This window comes from Cyprinus carpio, chromosome B7 (assembly GCF_018340385.1).
Source record: "Cyprinus carpio isolate SPL01 chromosome B7, ASM1834038v1, whole genome shotgun sequence".
Lineage (NCBI taxonomy): Eukaryota > Metazoa > Chordata > Actinopteri > Cypriniformes > Cyprinidae > Cyprinus > Cyprinus carpio.
Genome location: NC_056603.1, coordinates 1,720,716 through 1,740,715, shown reverse-complemented (window position 1 = coordinate 1,740,715; position 20,000 = coordinate 1,720,716). Strand labels below are relative to the sequence as shown.

The 20,000-nt window shown below is 36.8% G+C and overlaps 1 protein-coding gene across 1 annotated transcript in view; it reads right to left on the bottom strand.

Moving 5' to 3' along the window:
• nrxn2b (neurexin 2b) overlaps positions 1-20,000 on the bottom strand; it is a 682,623-nt gene that overhangs the window by 366,427 nt on the left and 296,196 nt on the right. Inside the window, exons 5-6 of the mRNA XM_042728878.1 lie at positions 19,332-19,633; positions 11,015-11,038 (exon numbers count right to left, since the gene is read on the bottom strand). Of these exons, the coding sequence (XP_042584812.1) occupies positions 11,015-11,038; positions 19,332-19,633 (326 nt within the window). The remainder of the gene's footprint in view (positions 1-11,014; positions 11,039-19,331; positions 19,634-20,000) is intronic.

Here is a 20,000-nt window from a genome sequence, read left to right as displayed (position 1 = left end):
CTTAAAATAATTTAAAAAAAGGATCCAGATATTGTTCCTTATTTTAAGCAAAAAAATCACTTGATTTTCATAGTCAACAGCCCCCCCCCGCCCCCCCAAAATCTACTTATTTTGCTTCTTGAGTAAATGTATCTTGATTTCGGAGAGGTTATATGTTTGTATTGGAAAACAGGATGATTGTTGGCAGTGTTGTTGTGACTGTATAAACATGCGTGGAGCCACTAACCACGATGAAGCTCATAATCGTCTGAGCGCAGTGACTCACACAAACACACTTGTGTGTTTCAGCAGGTTGCATCAGGAACAAACAAGTTACAGCAATAAAAGGAGAAACTCAACTGCTGCTGAACTTCTGATGGTAAACGTTAAAGTAGTACACACTCAAACACACACACACACACACACACACACACACACACACACACACACACACACACACAAATGTGGTCCACCTTTGGCATAAATGTGGCACAGTTGACAAAGGCTACTCAGGGTGTAAAGCGAGTGTGGCCCAGGTACATTAAAACTTATCTGGGGCAGTTTTGGCAAAGATATGTACAGAAAGGAATAATTGGCTCCGGGCCATTGAATTATTAGACGAATAATGCACACCTGAAGTGTGATGTAGCCATGATGTGAAGCAGAGTTATGTTACTCCTCAGGTGTGCATTATTTTCTAATAACTCAACGGCTCAGAGCCAATTATTCCGTGTATACTACACACTGTGCGATGAACATGCTGAACTTCTGACACTGCCAGAAAATGATCGCAGGCTATCTTTGGTCACAAGACTGTGACAACGGGCGTCTTTGAACCTCTCTCACCGTACGACACAGGACCACCGATTAGGAGCCACGATCACAGAAATCAGCACGATTGTTTCACGATGCCCATCTTTCACCAGGGACACCCCAAAATCATGCAGTGTGTCTCGGGCTTTAAATGTTGCTGAGATACACTGTGTTTGGATTTACCCTTGTTGGATTAAAGACTAATGCTATATAACCTTTCATCTTCGTCGTGCGCTCTTTAACACAGTGTAGCTATGACTCTCACAGACTTACTGTGTAGGTAGAGTCTGAGTGAGAAGCTCAGGTTCAAACTTGAGAAAACTGGTTTCAAAGTACTGGAATGTGTCTTTGAATATTTATCTGTGACATTTGAATTGCTGCTTGTGCAAAACTTGGGTTGGGTGATTTTATCAAGTAGGACACATTTCTGGAACTTACAGTATTTGAACATTTATGGAGGACATTTTTAAACTTCTCTTTGCAGTATGTTGAGTATTGTTGATGCATAACTCACTTAAGGTTTAGTGTTGCTTAGATAATGTATATTTATGGTTTATTTGGTTCATTAGTCGCTAAACTGTGGCTGTGTAGTGGCCAGTTCCATGCAGCATGTGTGCCGTGTGTGTGTGTGTGTGTGTGTGTGTGTGTGTGTGTGTGTGTGTGTGTGTGTGTGTGTGTGTGTGTGTGTGTGTGTGTGTGTGTGGTTCTGCTGATCGATCTCGGACTGAAGCAGATTTGCAGAGAAACACACTCGTCTGCTTCTGAAACACAGATAAGTCAAGCAGCAGCTCCTGCGTCTTACAGCCTCACAGAGCTGATCATGTGTTAATGGGCCGTTTGTCTCTTAGATATATTGACTTATTTACCCTAAAACCCCTCGTGACAAGACAGAGAGCATGTTCAGATAAGCACACGTAATCCCTCACCTAACACACTGGAATACTAAAGCATCATCATCAGCGCTCAAACCAGAAATAACTGCGGCTCGCGCTTCACCGCAAACACACCACAGTCGTGCAGCAGCGGCAGAGAGTGAATAAAACACAGACCGAGACACACACACAGAGAGAGAGAGAGAGAGAGAGAGACACACACACACACACACACACACACAGAGAGAGAGAGAGAGACACACACACACACAGAGAGAGAGAGAGAGATACACACACACACACACACACACACAGAGAGAGTGTGTTCTTCCTGACATACACAATCAACTTCAACCTCACCTAATCTGGTTAACCACGCAGTAAAAACTATAAAATTGTTTAACATTATTCTGATGTAAAACAGCAGTTTTCTGTGAATCTCTGTTAAAGTGTAATTTATTTCTGTGATGCGCAGCTGTATTTTCAGCATCATTACTCCAGTCTTCAGTGTCACATGATCTTCAGAAATCATTCTAATACGATGATTTGCTGCTCGAGAAACAGTTCGCGCTGCACAATATTTTTGTGTAAACAGTGATACATTTTATTTTTCAGGATTCACAGATGAACAGAAAGTTCAAAAGAACAGCATTTATTTGAAACAGAAATCTACTGTAATATTATAAATGTTTCTCACAAACTTAATGGAAATGATCTTTAGTCCTTTCCTAACTTCTTTCTTGAGATGATTTTGGTGAATCCGGCCCTTGATCTAAACCAGCATGAGTTTATCATCAGCAGATAGATGAGTTATGATCAGAATAATAATCAGTATTTCTAACCGCAAAAGCTGGATTGCAGTGATGAGTTCACACGTGACTCTTTCGTTTGCTCCACCTGCTCTGCACGCCTCAGGTTCACGGTCTCTTTCACCTCAGTCAGGCTGAGGATCAGCGATGACTAACCCTGCTCACTTGCTTTAACAAGGGTTAAGCTACGCTCAAACTAACCCTGGATAAACAGATGCATAAACTACACTGATAAAAATGATATCTTTTAGAAACTGCGCAATATCTTAATCGATATTAGTGTTGTTTTCTAATAATATCTAAACATCCTTGAAATAAGATCATGTTTCTGAATGGAAATGTGCAGGAAAATAAGAGCTGTTTTCAGAGAATGCCTCTTGAATGCCATTTTTCTTGTTTAATTAAGCAAACATCCAAAGAACACATTTAAGTGTTTCTTTTATTCTACTTTATCCATTTGCATCTGTAGATTTAAATTATAATGCATCATTGTTTATTTTAGAAGGCTGTTTTCTCAGAATGAGTTTTTATCTCCACTTCAGCAGCTCTTACGTTCATCAAACTTAGTTTGATTCCTCCTCTCTATATTCTGAAGGATTTCACTGAGGGGTTTGTATATATTCACTGTATTCCTAAACTCATGGTGAAAATGTGCTTTGTCTAGGGTTAGAAGAGGAATCCAAAATCCCCTCTGGAAAAAAAAAACATTAATAATCTTTAACAAAATCAAGAATTATGAGCCTGACTTTAGATTTATGTTCTGGACATTTCTGCAAATGAGTGCCTTATCCCCGTATTCAAACACTGCATTTAAAAAAACTAATACAACAAATGCAGTTTAATAGTGTTCTATTAAAAAATCCTATTACAATCAGTTGATTGGGGAATCATGCTAATATCCACTAGTCATATTTTCTGCTGTATTCACGTGGTTAATGGCAGATTGGGTTTAAAGTCATTTTGTTTTATAGATTAGTGTTCTGACAGTAGTATTCTGGCACAAAAACAACTGAAAAACCTCAGTGAGGGCATGACAGGGTCAAAGCTGAACACATTCTGTACAAATGCTATTAAAATGAGGCTAAACAGCAGAACCTAAACACGCTCTCTGAGAGTTTTCTGAAGCAGCTCATATCTGTCAAGACTCAGCGGGTGACTGAAAGCACTGAACGATTCAGGTTCTCCAGCTCCTGCTCTTCTGTCAGGATGGGCTGGTTTCTGGAGAATCACCTGACCTGAGAGCTGAGTTTGGCTCTGGTTAACGGAGTCCGGTTAGCAGTGTCACACTAACCAGTCTGAGCACGAAGACACAATACCACAGCACAGCGACTTTCCTTGATAAAATGCTCCATCTTGTTGTCATCGGCCGTTCTAATACATCTGGCAGAATTGATCACCTGTCAGCCATGAAATAATTATTTCACATTGATGCAGTGGTGCGCCGGCCGCTTGCATTAGACTAGCGCTGGCAGCTCATTTATACTCGGCCAAACGAGCCGCCACAGACAAACTGTTGTTACTCAGACCTGAGCGGGCTAATAGACACGTCTGATCGCCATCACATCAGTCTGACACACACTACACGATCAACACCAACATCACACACAGAGAAACCTCTCTAAACTAAAGCCTCATTCAACTCTGCCCTGTTTACAGAAATGAGCAGAAACTCCTGATATTATTCCTACTTTATGATGTATTTCTGACCACATGCTTTTCAAAAGTTTGGTGTCAGTAAGTGGTTGAGGTTGTTGTTGTTGTTTTAAAGAAATTAATGCTTTTATTTCTCAAGGATGCTTTAAACTGATGAAAAGTGACAGTAAAGAAATGTGTAATATTCCAAAAGATTTCTATTTCAAATATTGATAATAATCAGAAATGTTTCTTGAGCAGTAAATCATCATATAAAATGTATCACAGTTTCCACAAAAATATTTAGCAGCAATTCAACATTGATAATAATCAGAAATGTTTCTTGAGCAGTAAATCATCATATTAGAATGATTTCTGAAGATCATGTGACACTGAAGACTGGAGTAATGATGCTGAAAATACAGCTGCACATCACAGAAATAAATTACAGTTTAACAGAGATTCACAATGGAATAATATTTAATTGTTTTACTGTGTTTTTGATCAAATGAATGCAGCCTTGGTGAGCAGAAGAGACTTTCAAAAACATAAAAAAATAAATAAATACACAAACATACACAAAAATAAATTTTAAAAAAAACGAAAATAACATCTCATCTAAACACAAAAAAAATATCATTTTCAACATCCAGGAAACTGATTCCTTGTCAACACTGAATAACAACTTATTTTTTTCCACTAAAGCTATGAATAACGTTTGGCAAACACATCAAGAGGCACATCTAGAAGCAGACTTCTGATAACCAAAAATAAACCAACAACTCTGTACTGTAAACACTATATTAACACTCATTTCTATCAATGCATTAATTACAGAAACCAGAAACACAAAATCTGAAGCAGCTCAGATTGAGGAGATTCAAAGCAAACAGTCTGAAGTCATCAACTAATGAACAAAACATCAGATCTGCTGAAACAGGTCTTTAAATCAGCTGTTAACTGAATCCAACACACGTCACACATCTCAATCACGTTCAGCAGCTCAAGATCGGAGTTTGTACAAAAACCACAGACAAGATTCAGACTAACTGCAAACACACAGAAAATGATGCAGCAGCTTGAAACAAGCTCCCTCAATGCCCATCCATCACTCACAACATGACCAAAGCATTTAAGGAAGGTTTCTTTTTTTTAGGGTTAACAAAATTACATCAACCGTTCTAATAAAAATCAAGTGAACTGTATCTGCTAAACGGCCATCATAATGAAATTAAATCCTAAAATAAATTAAATCATAAAAAAACATGAACATGAAAACCTCCAAAAAACATATTTAAGTTAGATTTTGTGTCTGTATATTTCAATTACAGTAAATATCTTTAAAGGCGGTTTCCTCAAAATGAGTTTTAGCTGCACTTCACAGACACCAATCTTACATCATCTTACACTTCATACAGTGAACTGTTGACAAATATGATGCATAATTAAAATTCAAGATATTGATGCAAAAATGCTCCATAACAAATTATAATCTAAAACACACAATAAATCATATCATAACAGATATCACACGAGCAGCGAGCAACACTCGAGTGCTGTTTTGAGCGCAGATGTGATATGACACAACAGCTCAGTAAATAAGAAGTTAATATTATGTTGCACAATATAGTCTGTTTTTGCTCAGTTTTGCCAACAAAAATATTACTTAATAGCCAGAGCAGAACTGTTGTCTCTGAGCAACACAGCTGTGTTTAGTTTCTGAATGAATCTGTGTTTTGAATATATATATATATTCAAACTGTGTAAACTATGTATATGCCCTAAAAAAACAATTCTACACCATTTTGATTTTCAAGTAAATATATCTTATTATTTCACAAAAACAATGAGGGCATGACAGAATCAAACCTGGACACTTACTGTACAACAAAAAACAAAAATATAATCCAAATCATGACACTGAACAGCATAATTAGTTCCTCGAGCTCTTTCTCTAGGCTAAACTGAGACTGACTTCATGAAGCAGAAAAGACGAGTATGATCACCAGACTCAACACCTGTCCATCAGTCAATCAGCTTACACTACTGCTCACAAACAATTCAGTGATCCAACGTACTCTTGACAGAAATATGAAAGACTGCAGGATATTACAACGCACTACAATAATACACCTTTTCAGTCAGAATAAACTGACCAAGAATCATGTGATACAAGAACATATTTACCAAATTGTAAAGAGATAATTCACTGCCACACGATCATTCTGTCAAGATTTCAAACCTGTTTGACTTTCATTACAGATGATATTTTGATGAACACTGGGAACCAAACGACACTGGACCCACTGACTTTCAGTTAATATGCGTCCTCTATCGGTCCAAATACCAAACCCAGAGCAGACTGTGTGCAGTAAGTTTATAACGGCGCTGTGATCGTCCTTACCTGAGCTCCAGAGCTGCGCTTTCCAGAGATCGCTTACCTTCACCCATCAAAAACAGAGACAGAAACTGAAGCACAGAGAGCGAGTGAGCGAGCGACGGGTCCTTCGACAGGTGGCTGGCAGCTGGAAAACAGCCCTGAACGCAGTTTGTGAACTAGTGGAGCGAGATCGGGAGCGAACTAGCCAAAGGAGTTAGTGAGACGGAGGGGTCAGGAGCAGGAGAGGAGGCCTGGCACGGCCGGAGCTCATGTGGGGCTCGTATGTGGGGTTGGAGGTTAGTACTTTAGTAAAGAAGAGCAGGTCAGACACAAAAATGGTTGTTAGTACAGTTATAACAAAGGTTTCATTCAGATTAGTAACAGAATTTAGGTTTTAGTCAATTAGTAGAGCAGTCAATTGGTGAAATCCTTTGTGATTGGATTCGACAACAAGAGATTGGTCTGAATTGTCACGTTTGGTGGGTTTTGAGGTTAAGAGGAAACAAAATAAACCATCTAAAAGAGTCACGACATGGGGAAGAAGCCATGCAGCTGAGTGAGCAGATGAAGATGAAGGTGTTGATGGGAGTGAACTGTGGATGATGGGCAAAGCAAACACTGAGCGCAAGCCGATGGCGGAGAGAGTCAGAACACAGTCACAGCACGCCACAAATGAAGGAACGGCAACATTTAGTTGATTAAAGGGTTAAATCTGAAGGCGGGACACAACAAAATGAGCACTTTGAGTCCACAGGTTTGCGTGCAAGCCGAGGCGCGTTGGTTGGTTCGGCTTGGGCATCGCAGACTCCCTCTCGCTGCGGGGAACGGGATGAAGCAGATGAAGCATGCACACAACTGTACTGAAGATACCAAAGAACCACAGCAGGAGAAGCTCGGAAACCTCACGTGATGGTAGAAATGAGTGGAACGAGCTGGCAGATAACTAAACGGGAGCGTGACTGTCTCTGCCTCAGAAATATTGTTATTCTAGAGCACCAGACCCCGCCAGTGTTCATTAGATCGGTGTAATTGCAAACTAATGCGAGCGAATCTGGCGCTGTCAATCATGTGGACCCTTCGACCAGATCTAAGTTATTCCTATCAGAAGGGGGCGTGGCTCATCTCTATAGGGTCTGCTCGATCAGAAACATGCATATGTGTGTATAGAGTATACACATATACCACTGGACCAGAGTACGGGTGTTTCTGCTGAACGACGTCATGCATGAGTTTCATTATTGAGTTAGTATCAGTGTTAATAAACACAGGTCCCACATTGCAGAAACATTCCTACATGCCATGCAGCTATTGTCGTAACCTCGTGATCTAATACTCCACACAAAGACACACAACAGCTACAGCTCAAGATAAAGCTCATCGACGCACGCCTCACGTGTTTGGACCAGTGTTGTTACTAGGGTTGCAAAAAAGGTGGAAATATTCCAGAAATGTTCAAAACTTTCAAGGATTTTTTGGAATATTCCAGGGATTTTTGGAAAGTTTCTGGAAATTTTCCACCCCTTTGCAACCCAAGTTGTTACTGTTAACTAAAACTATAGAGCTGAAATAAAATTCTAATATAAATATTAGATGTAAAATGAAAACTACAACTAAAAAAGAATAATAATAAAAAAAAAAACTTTATTTAAATAGCACATTTCATACACAATGGAAATGTAAAGTGCTTTACATAAAAGGAAAATCAAGGAATTAAATTTTTAAAATTAAATACAATTTACAACTGAAATCAAAACAAATAAAAAAAAAATCAAAAACTGTTTGTTAATTGAAAAAGCTTAAATAAAAATATTAGATATAAATAAGTTTAAGTTTAAGTACTAATGTTACTAATATGAGTTAAAATTACTAAAACTGAAATTAAATTCAAATAAAGCTAAATAGAAATGAATAAAAAAAGTCTAAAGCACATAACAAATAGACTAAAATGAAAATTCAAATGAAAATGGAAAGTATTCAAATAAAGCTAAATATAAAAGAACACTAAGTACTAAAGCGCACTGGTTTGGTCTGACAGTTCAATAAAGCGCAGATCTGCAGGCGGTTATCGTCTGCCAAACAGCAGAACAAACGCTGTCGCTGTGAAGCTTCCTGGCATCAATAACGCCTCCATTGGAAGTTATAGAGGCTACTGTGCTTCAGTAATAATTAATTGTTCATGTTTAATAATTAGGTTAGTTGTCCTGTGGGTATGTACACTAATGAAATCATCACTCACAGTGGCGTGAGTCTCTGTGACTTAACGAAGCAAACAAACCCGAAAGCATGCAGCTCGGGTCGAGCTCTGATCGCTGCATTTCTGATCCGTTGAGTAAATCTGAGTGCCTCTTGTAATGGGGTGCTGGCCCTTGTCACTCACCAGCTCCAGTACACACAAACGTTCCGTCAACCAAACATCTCCTTGAGCCTGACATCTCCTTGATCCCAAGCATCACGTGAGCCTGATGTCGAAAGAGCTGTCATTATCAGCTAATGGCCTGCAGGCTACAGTAATGCTGAACACCAGAGAGACTCCGTATCATAACAGTCATTATAAGACTGGACACTCACACCTCAGCTCAGCTGAAAACATTATTTCTGAATGTTCAAAACATCCAGGTTTTTTTTTTTTTCTCAGCTTTACCAACCCATGTGATCATTTTGCAAACATTACTGGAATGTAACAGCTGAATGTTCTCTGAATGTTTTGAGATAAACAATACAATTTCAAAACATTTAAAAACACTCCATGATTGACGTATAAATAACGTTTTTGTGCTAACATCATTAAAGACCAGATAACTTTGAAGGAACGTTCTATTTATGTTACAGGAAGAATGTTTGTTCAGAGAACTTGTTCTGAGAATGTTCCCTCTCTGCTAAAAAAACAAAAACAAAACATAGACACCATCACAAAATTTGTATTAGTTCTACTGGTTATAATGGGACGTGTAGGGTACAACGAGGCAAAAAAAGAAAAAAAAAAATTATATTCACTGCACCTAAAATATATAATTGCTATAATATATAAAAGTTGTTTATTTTGTTTAAATATCTTATAAATGTATGAGGTGGCAAGAGGGGCCTTTTACCCCACACACGGTATTGATACAATACTTAAATAATGTTTTTTAAAACTTTAAAAGTTAATACTTGCTCAAAACAATCACTTTAGCAAAGTTTGTACTATTTTCTGCTTATTTTGAAAAATAAAATAAATAATTTTTGTTCAATAAATATACTGTCATTAAAATGTTAATATAAAAATACATTTTAAAATACAGAAACGAAAATAATTTTAATAAGTAAAGATTCTGAAAGTATTGATGGTGATCCCATAATATTTACAGTAGTAGCAACAAATCATATTTTATTATATGATATGATTAATATCATGATTATAAATATGATGATTTCATTGTAAACATGGTGATTATCTCTAATATGGACACCCAACATAATATATGATATTTACCATCTGAATCTAACCATGTCATGTCAACAAATGGAAAAGTTAGCCATCTATTAATTATCATGTTAATTACTGTACGCCTTTAGGCAGGGGGGCTTTTACCCCAAATACCATACTTTTACATATTCTTTCTTTAAACAAGAAGACATTTGTCTCAAAATATATGCATTCATTTTAGCGATCCTCGTTTACAACTTAAATCTACAACATTTTAAAAAGCATAAAATATTAGATCAAGTAAGCACAGAATTAACGTTATGCTGTTGCACGCAATTGCGTCAAGGATCAGACAAATATACACGTGCATCTTGAAAAGCGAATGTTTTGGAAAGTGCTACGCCATGTTTTTGTGCCATCTAGTGGTTATGAGGAAAATAATATCAAAGGCACCTTTAGCCCCGTTGTACCCTATTAGTTTTCATAGAAACTGTAATGGTCCCTGTGGGTTTCTATCAGCCTTGTTAAAACCACTAAATCCTATTGGAACATGTCCATGTTTTTTAATGGTTGTAATGGTTAAAAGTTGAGGGTTTGTAATGTTCGTAATGGTATTTGTAGTGAAAACCATTAGAATTTCTGTGATGGTTTCTACTGTTTTTTTCGACCAGCTTTATTGAGTTCCTTAAATCCTTACTGCCTGCCGCTGGGGTCATTTACGATCACGCAAATCAACGTTCGTATCGGTTACGAGGGTAATAAATCATATTGGGTTGAGGCGCAGCCACAGTTAAACATAAACTTTCATCATGCTCTGTCGGTAAACTTCTTTATTTCAGACGAATTGATCACGATCACATGGACCGAGACTCAAGCGTTTAACCCGAGATCTTTCTGATGGGAGGGGAGATGCAGGATGGACAGAACCAAGAGAAAACCATGATCGAATGAAACAGTGAAACCAAAAGAGTGAATATCTGTAGTCTGATCGCTACCTTGATACCAATGGGGATTTGTGTAGTCAGTATAAGCAAACAGAATAGAAATAGAAAACGGAAATCCAGGGCAAACCAAAGTAGAAGACAATTAGAATGATATCTACCATATAATGCAGTTTGTTTACCATAGCGTGTCCAATGCCTGAGTGCTTTAGGAAAAAAACAAGGGAAGGGAAAGAAAATATATAGAATAATGACAAATCGTGAAGTCAATAAAGGTCTTTTAAAAAGCTGCGTTCTTAAACCGGCCTTCACTCTCTCTTTTCCTAATGTGTTTTTTATCAAAGAGAATCAAGATCCAAATCAAGAACTAAAGCAACAGAATCTCTTCATTGAAGGATTTGTCAACAAAAACAAAAACATGACAACAGTATTGTTATTTTGGTTAGTATGTCAGTACGCAAGTTAATTCGGAAATCAACAGATGGCCCGCATTCCGTGAATGACACAATGTTAGTCGTTTCAAAGGAACACAAACAGGTCAAAACCAAACACAAAATCCAAATGAAACTGGAAGAGCTTGAAGCTGTGGGGTTAGTAAGAAGACACAAGAGTTAGCGCAACCGTTCTCCACATGAAGAAGGGAAACGTGGGATAGATAGATCGGGGGAGAGCTGATTGGAGTGGGAGGGGCTAGAGGAAAAGCATTCTGATTGGCTAGTCCTGTGAGTGGGCGTGGCCTGTGTGCGGGCGGGGCTCTTTACAGGCAAATTTGGCCAGACTTGGGTTTCGAAGCAAAGCGAGAAATCACTCGTCTCTGGCTGACGACTAAAAGGAGGCAAAAACACAACCGAGTTAAACAGTGAGACATCAACAACATCTTCAGGAACAAAACATGTTAAGAACGAAACGTGCAGTGCCACCATCTTGGACCTGGAAGAAAAGACCGCTGTGATTACAAAACATCATAAAGACCTCATAAAGATGCAGATTCTGATACAGACCCAACCTCAGACCCAAGCCTCCGCACTAGTGCGCATACAGGAAGTGTGTGCATGACCTCTGACCTGTGACCTCAGGCGCTGTGACCCAGAGGTTTCTGCTCGGAGGGAATACATTACATCAGTTCTGAGTAACGGTCTAGAGGAGGATTTACAGAGACGCTTTCCTGAGACACAAGACTAATATCTGGTGTCCCATGCAGTGTTTAGAGCTCAGCGCTGAGATCCAGAAGATGAAGATCACAATAAAAGTCAGACTTCTGCAGCTTGAAACAAATCGATCAGACTGTGCAGAATGGTGCAAAACACTCTTCATTTGATCAAATAAATAAATACACATTAGATACACTACCTTTCAAAAGTTTGGGGTTCAGTATTTTTTACATTTTTGTTAATCAATAATCAAAGTGACAGTAAAGACATTTATGATGTAACAAAATATTTATATTTTAAACAAATATATGTTTCTTGAGCAGTAAATCATCATATTAGAATGATTTCTGAAGATCATGTGACACTGAAGACTGGAGTAATGATGCTTAAAAAAAATCTTAAAAAAATTTATAGTTTTTACTGCGTGGTTAACCAGATTTTAAAAAAGATTTTTTAAATTCTAATAATATTTCACAATTTTGGTGTTTTTTTCTGTATTTTTGATCAAATAAATGCAGCTTTGGTGAGCAAAAGGAACTTTTTAAAAACATTACATTTCTTACTGATTGCAAACTTTTGAACAGCAGTGAGATATACTAATAAATGCTGTCCAACGAATAATAACATACAAAATAAAAGTTTTTGTTTACACAATATATGTTTGTGTTTTGTGTATATTTATTATGTATATAAAATACACACACATACAGTATATATTTTGAAAATATTTACATGTATTTGCATGTCTATATTTATATTCATATAATTTATATTATAATTAATTAAATATAACAAACATATTTCTAAAATATATGCATGCGTGTGTGTGCATATATATATATATATTTATATATATATATATATATATATATATATATATATATATATATATATATATATATATATATATATATGTATTTATTTATTTATTTATATATATACTAGGGCTGTCAAATGATTAATCACAATTTATCACATCCAAAATAAAAGTTTTGTTTACATAATATATGTGTGTATACTGTGTATATTTATTATGTATATATAAATACACACACATGCATGTATATATTTAAGAAGAATATGTTATGTTTATATATTAAATATATTTATATATAATATAAAATATAAGAATATAAATATATAAATGTATATACATGTAAATATATTCTAAATATATAATTTATGTGTGTGTATTTATATATACATAATAAATATACCCTGTACACATACATATATTATGTAAACAAAACTTTTATTTTGGATGTGATTAATCGTGATTAATCATTTGACAGCACTAATATATACACACATACACAGTTCACACACATATATTATGTAAACAAAAACTTTCAAATACTAATAAGTATTGCATTAATAAATATTAATTGTTATTATTAATATTTAAAACATATTAATAAAATACATAGTTGTGTGGATTTTATCACATAATGTTCCAGAAACAGGTGACAGATGTGAGTTTTAATAAAGCCGCTGAGAAATATGAAAATGCATTTTCACAATCTGTGAATGTGAGCTGCGCGTCTGTCATGAAACCAAGCTGGTCGAGTGTTTGTGATGAGAGAATGAGAGAACAAGAGCTGAATTCATCACACACACACTGATCTGAAGTGCTGTTATATGATCAGGTCTCAGGGCTGTATTCTGACATGTGTTTCTCTCTCACCTGTGCTGGAATATCGACGCTATGTGAGTCTATAATAGAAACGCTGAGGAGAAAATGTCACGACCTCTTCCAAGAAATGGCAGTGAGAATCGAACCTCAGATAGTTCCCGGACACTACAGCATCCGTTAAGAGAAGAACAGCCGTCTGACAGGGGTCTATTTATCATCAAACACAGAGAAATCAGCACCAGACTGTTTCCATACACCAGTCTCAAGCTGATCTGATCCACCACTTCTGAGAATTACTGTCTTGTTCACACTCACACACACACACACACACACACACACACACACACACACACACATATATATATATAAGCATTCATATATCAAGATGAATTTATTTGAGATGCAAAACAACTGAAGATAAGGTCTTGTTTTCTGAAAAACGTATTAAAATGAAGTGAGTTTATGATTAAAACAAGTCAAAAAAGAGTCAGAAAAAAGTAACAAAAGGGTCAGAAAAAAATCATTATTTCCCCTTTGAATTAAGACGATTTTTCTGACCCTGTCGGCAGATATTTCTTCTCGCTTGAAGCAAAAACTCACTTCACTTCATTAGACATTTCACTTCTCCAGTAAATGTGTCTTGGCTTAAGAATGTTTAGATATTTGTACTGGAAACAAGACTGAGTAGGAAAATTAATTTATTTTTATTTTTATTTAATTTTTTTGTGGTGAACACAGAAGCACATGACACTTGACTTCAGTTCATTTTTATCAAAGATTTTCATTCCTGGTTTAATTATCAAAAGTATCTTAATAATATCTGTCCAGCATCTTGGATGTGTTTGTTTTCAGGATCTAAGGACAGGAAGTGGAGAAACCTCTGAGCACTTTCACTGCTCACCACTTGGTGGCGATGTTGTGCTGCAGCCTTGCATTTAATTATTTATTACATTGAAACAAACACATTCATGCGCACACACACAAACCTTACATATCACACACACACACACACACACACACACACACACACACACACACACGCTTTAGAGGAGAATTCCTCCTCTGTGTTTGTGAATGTCACAGTTACTCTATTGATTATCTGAGGTACAGCTTTGAGTAAATGTGAGGTCAGTGTATGTCTGAATCAGATCAATAAACCAGCCACCTCTGACACACACGCGCACACACACACGTTTGTTTTTTATACACACACACACACACACACACACACACACACCAGGGGTCTCAGGGCTCACGGATTGACTGTGAGACACACACATCTGAACCCGTTCACATGCTCTCACACCTTGTGTTTCTCAGACTGAGAAGTAAGGGATAACTGTCCCGTTATATACACACGTAACAGACGAGGCACAGGCATACGGAGGGAAGAGCTCTGCTGATCTCACAGCTGTCTCCAGTTATACAGAGTTAAATCACACCTACCAGCCAATCAGAGTAACACTTTATAATAACTTTCATTTATAAATTATTAGCAAACATTATTTAATGCTTAAAAGATCATTTGTTTGTTGTATACCTCTATTTACACATCTTAACAAATGATCTATTCATTATTTGTTCATGTTTTTGCAGTTGCCAATCTAAAGTGGAAACTATTCATCATTTGTAAATGTTTATGAATGTTTATTAATCATTAATACCTTTATGAGCAGTCATCTCGATGACAAAAGTGTCCTGAAAAACCCGATTGGACTTTTAGCTACTGTAACAAGGTTTGTGTAAAGGGTGACAAAAGTGTCCTGAAAAACCCGAATTTACCCTTTTCACACATCTTTACTAATCATTTATTAATCATTTGTTCATGGTTTGCAGTAGCCAATCTAAAGTGGAAACTATTCATCATTTGTAAATGTTCATAAACGATTATTAATAATTTAGTATCTTCATGGGCATTGGACTTTTAGCTACTGTAAAAAGGTTTGTGTAAAGGGTGGCTGGTTAAGTTTAGCTAAATACTTGCTAAAGACATAAAAGATTGTAATTTTGGTGCAGAAATGTTTTTTTCATGCCTCAACACTCACATGAGTACACTACTCGTCAGTGTATCATTAAACAGGATATTCCTTGAATTATAAATAAACAGGAGAAAACAAATCCTTTTTTAAAAGAAAATACTTGTTCATTTATCAAAACAATAATACTAACCGATTGAAGAGTTCCTTTATAATGATCAAACTGACCCCTGTACACTGTTGACCCTTTAACCAACCCTTAACCTACCCAAACCAGCAAACCAGTCCCTAAACTTACCCGCATCACACCTCAATAACACAGGCTTTTAATCATTTTATAACATCCGTTAAAATCATTTGTAGATTCTCAATAAGTGCTTGATCATATGGAATTGAAAGTGTAATGACATTTGTAAGCATTTAACTTGTTTGAACATTAACTAATAAGTTTATTAGCAAACATTAACAAGCACATTATCTCATGTTTCTAACTCTTTAAATATATATTAAGTAATGATCCATTAAGTGTTATTTAATGTTTGTTAATGATTAATTAATGAAAGTTATTATAAAGTGTTACTGAATGTTGTTGTTTCCGTGTAAATAAGGTGATCCTGCTGCAAGCAAGCACGTTCATTACTGAGACACATGCACACACACGGAGCGTGCGTTCACAGAGCTAGAGCCCACGAATGCTGGAACCATAGCTATCTATGGCTATAACCCCTTCACTGATTTTACGGTTCCTGGACGAATCACTTGCCTCTGATCAAAGATGAGGAGAGCTGATGTTGGGAAGCCAAAATTGTGTTAATTTTTTATTGCTGGAGTCAAAAACTCCAACTGCTTTGCAACCAGAAGCTTTAACTTAGCTGTGGCTCCCAATCCCAGAAACTAAGGAAAGTGCTAGAGATGTTATAACATTAATCAAATAAAATAAAAACAAAACAAACCAAACAAAATAAAATAAACTAGATAAAAAAAAAAAAAAAAAAAAAAAAGTTGCAAAGAAAATGCAAAGAAAAAAATGCAAAGAAATTTTAAAAAAGTTTGACTCTGGATGGAACACTATTATCTATCATATGAAGGCCTCTACACCTGTCACCAGGCATCAAAATGTGCCAAAAACATTTACATCAGAGAGAGAGGAAAAAAAAAAACAGCTGAAATTTGTACTCTCTCTCTCTCTCTCACACACACACACACACACACACACACACACTTAATCACACACACACTTGACACACATCCGCAGAGCAAGTGCAATCCTACTGTACATGTACAGTACAGTATGTACAATGAATACTGCTGTTCAGTTGACTCATTTGGGGCAAAATGTATTTTCATTTTTGATATATTTGTATTTTTGAAATGCATAAATCAATTTAATTTATTTGGATGAATTTGTCTTTTAAAAGTTGTTGTCTTTTAATTTCTTAAATTTGTGCTGGTCAGTTATGAACAATAGGTGAAATTAAACTGCTAGCAAAAACCTGAGAGAATTGGATGCTGCAAATATTTAAGTGGCTCCTCCCCTAACAGATGTATTCTCACTCCAAACTTTTGCTATAATTTGAGAGCCTGCACCTACACACATACACACACACACTTTTGTTTTTATCATGGTGGGTCTTTCCAGACAAATCTAAATACATTTGACACCCAACAAATAATATCACAAACCCCAAAACACCTTTAACAAATCATTAACACGTCTAGAATCAAATTAAGACATCTAGAATTAAACCTGACTCTCAAACACTCAGTCATTAATCTGCATCTTCATGTATGAATGTATTCTCTGGTGTCTGATGGTGTGTTGGCTCAAATCCTCCATTAAATCCCCTGGAAAAGCAGCCTGAGGTGGTCCGCTGGTCTCGGTTTGTTGGTTTTGAGGGAGTTTTGGGTAGCTAAACCAGCATAAACCAACAAAGCTGGTTAAGCTGTTTTTACAAGAGTGATTCTGAACCCAAACACCCCTCGTTTGTTCTCCGAGGAGAATAAAGACTCGAGTGTTTATTTGAATTCAGTGGCTGACAAAAGATTTTCCCGTTTGTTTCCTCACTGGATTCACACCATCAGCCAATAGCAATAGGCATTATTACAGCAGACACGCCTTTGTGCCACAGCAGCCAATTACAATCACTCTTATTACAGGTGACAAGACATTCATTCCAATTACAATTACCAGAGCAGAGGCAGAATGAGCGAGGAGCGTAAGTGATATCGATCGCATCTCCACGCCGCTATCTGCAACTGCCAATTACAGGGGCCGTATTGAACCATTCTTCACTTTTATTCAATCTGTGTGTGTGTGTGTGTGTGTGTGTGTGTGTGTGTGTGTGTGTCAGTCGTGTAGAAAGAAATGTAGAATGTAAGGATTCTTCTTCAGCTATACACACATTTATGTCCCAGCGGTTGATTACAATTCATTTCATATTTAGGTCAATCTAAATATGTTTTTCCTTCATCTTTTATTTTTTACTCATTTTCAAATGTCTTTTAGATTTTGTTTTACTCATTCCAAACCCAGACTTTAGAACCCATCAATAAAATATGAATATTATGAATGATGTATTTTATCTAATCTATAATGATCTGCACAACAAGTGAAATAAGCATCAACCATTTCAATATTTATTAAACAAAAATATTTTCCCCCTTCTTTTTAATCTATAAAGCACCAATGAAACCACATTCAGCATAACACTCCAGATGTTCAACAGTTCAAATTATAGATAATAAATATTTATATCAAATGTAAAAATAGCACAACAGCATATTTTCCATCACAACCAACAATTCGGCCCTATTAAAGATGTATTTTTCTAAAGCTAGTACATGTAAGGTGTCAGCAAAGAGATAAAATATGAAGAAAAATCAAGGTAAATATCAATATTTTTATTCTGAGCTATTTCCAATCCAGCTGTAATTTGGTGCAAATATGCAGAAAATGTGAAAATATGATTTTAAGATTGTATTTAGGACACATCAAATGCCAGCTGGAAGATATGCAGTTTAGAAAGACAAAAGTGGGCATAGCTGAAGAAGGGCCTATAAATGTACAGTATGTGAAGCTGGTTTGTGTTTCCGTCCATGAACATTCATTATGTGTGTGTGAATGCCACATCTCTTGGAGTCATCAGAGTAGATTGTGTTTGCTCCACCAGTTTGTGCTCATAATGAAGCTCCTTTAATAAATGATGTTGAACACATCTCATTGTGTTGCATACGGTTCATTCTGTGAGCGTTTCTCTGTATTGTGTTCAGTGTTCTGTGCTGTTATTGGTTCTATTAATACCGCTTTCTTTTCTTTTTCAATGTGGACATGTAAAGTCAATCAGGTCCGATCATTAAATCCTTGATTTCAGCCTGTAGAACAAGACCCGCACTCTCGTCCCCTAAGGACTGCAGACTTCATTAGGTTGGAGTCAATTTCAGACGGACAACTCTTCTCCGAACAGAACATTAAGTTAAGGTGTACATAATGAAGTCCTGAAGCAGGAGGTATGGGTCTGTATCAGTCTGGATCAGGTCTAACAAGAAAACACACACCGGCACAACCATACCAGCCAATAATCACCCATCAACCCCCTTCAACAGCTATTCCCAACATTCAGCACATCTGTTAGTGACAAATATCCAAGAGCCCTTTCCACAGTGATTCCCAACATTCAGCACATCTGTTAGTGATCAATATCCACGCAAACGCTTTAAAGAAGCGAGTGCTCAGTCTTACCTGTCGCAGGTTTCGCGTGACTTTAACATCGTGCCAAGCATTGTCGTTAAACTTCCCGTTCACCGGTTCCACGAGCGCCTCGAAGGCGCCAGAGCCCAGGTTGATGACGAGCCAGACGGCGCCGCTCTTCAGCGACAGGTTGACGTAGTCTGCGGATTTCCCGGTGTGCAGCATCAGACCGTTGCGCTGGAGCGTTCGGAAGGACAGCGTGATCTCATCCGTGCTGCTCTGGATGGGAGTCATGGACAGATCGTAACAGAAGAACTCGTTCCCCTTGAAGGTGGCCACCGATTCTTCTTTCCCTGCAGAGATGGAGAAAGAACATGAGCATTTTCACCAAATGATGGTGCATCTACACGACGTCCAGCAGTGTTGTTGTGTGTTGCATCACACTGGAAAAATCCTGCTATGAAAACGATGGCGTGTTTTTGTGTTCACAGCAGAATGTGTTTAAATAAACTTTATTTACTCTAAGAGACTCAATAAAAACTAACAAATTTAAGAATGTGTTTAAATAAACTTTATTTACTCTAAGAGACTCAATAAATATAAAGCATTTTAACTCCCACATTGCTTTGTAGATTCAATGCAACTCATACACTCAATTTAGCTTGATTTTTATTAGCTTTGCATGCATTTGTTCTAACAGTGTTGAATACTTGAGAGTAT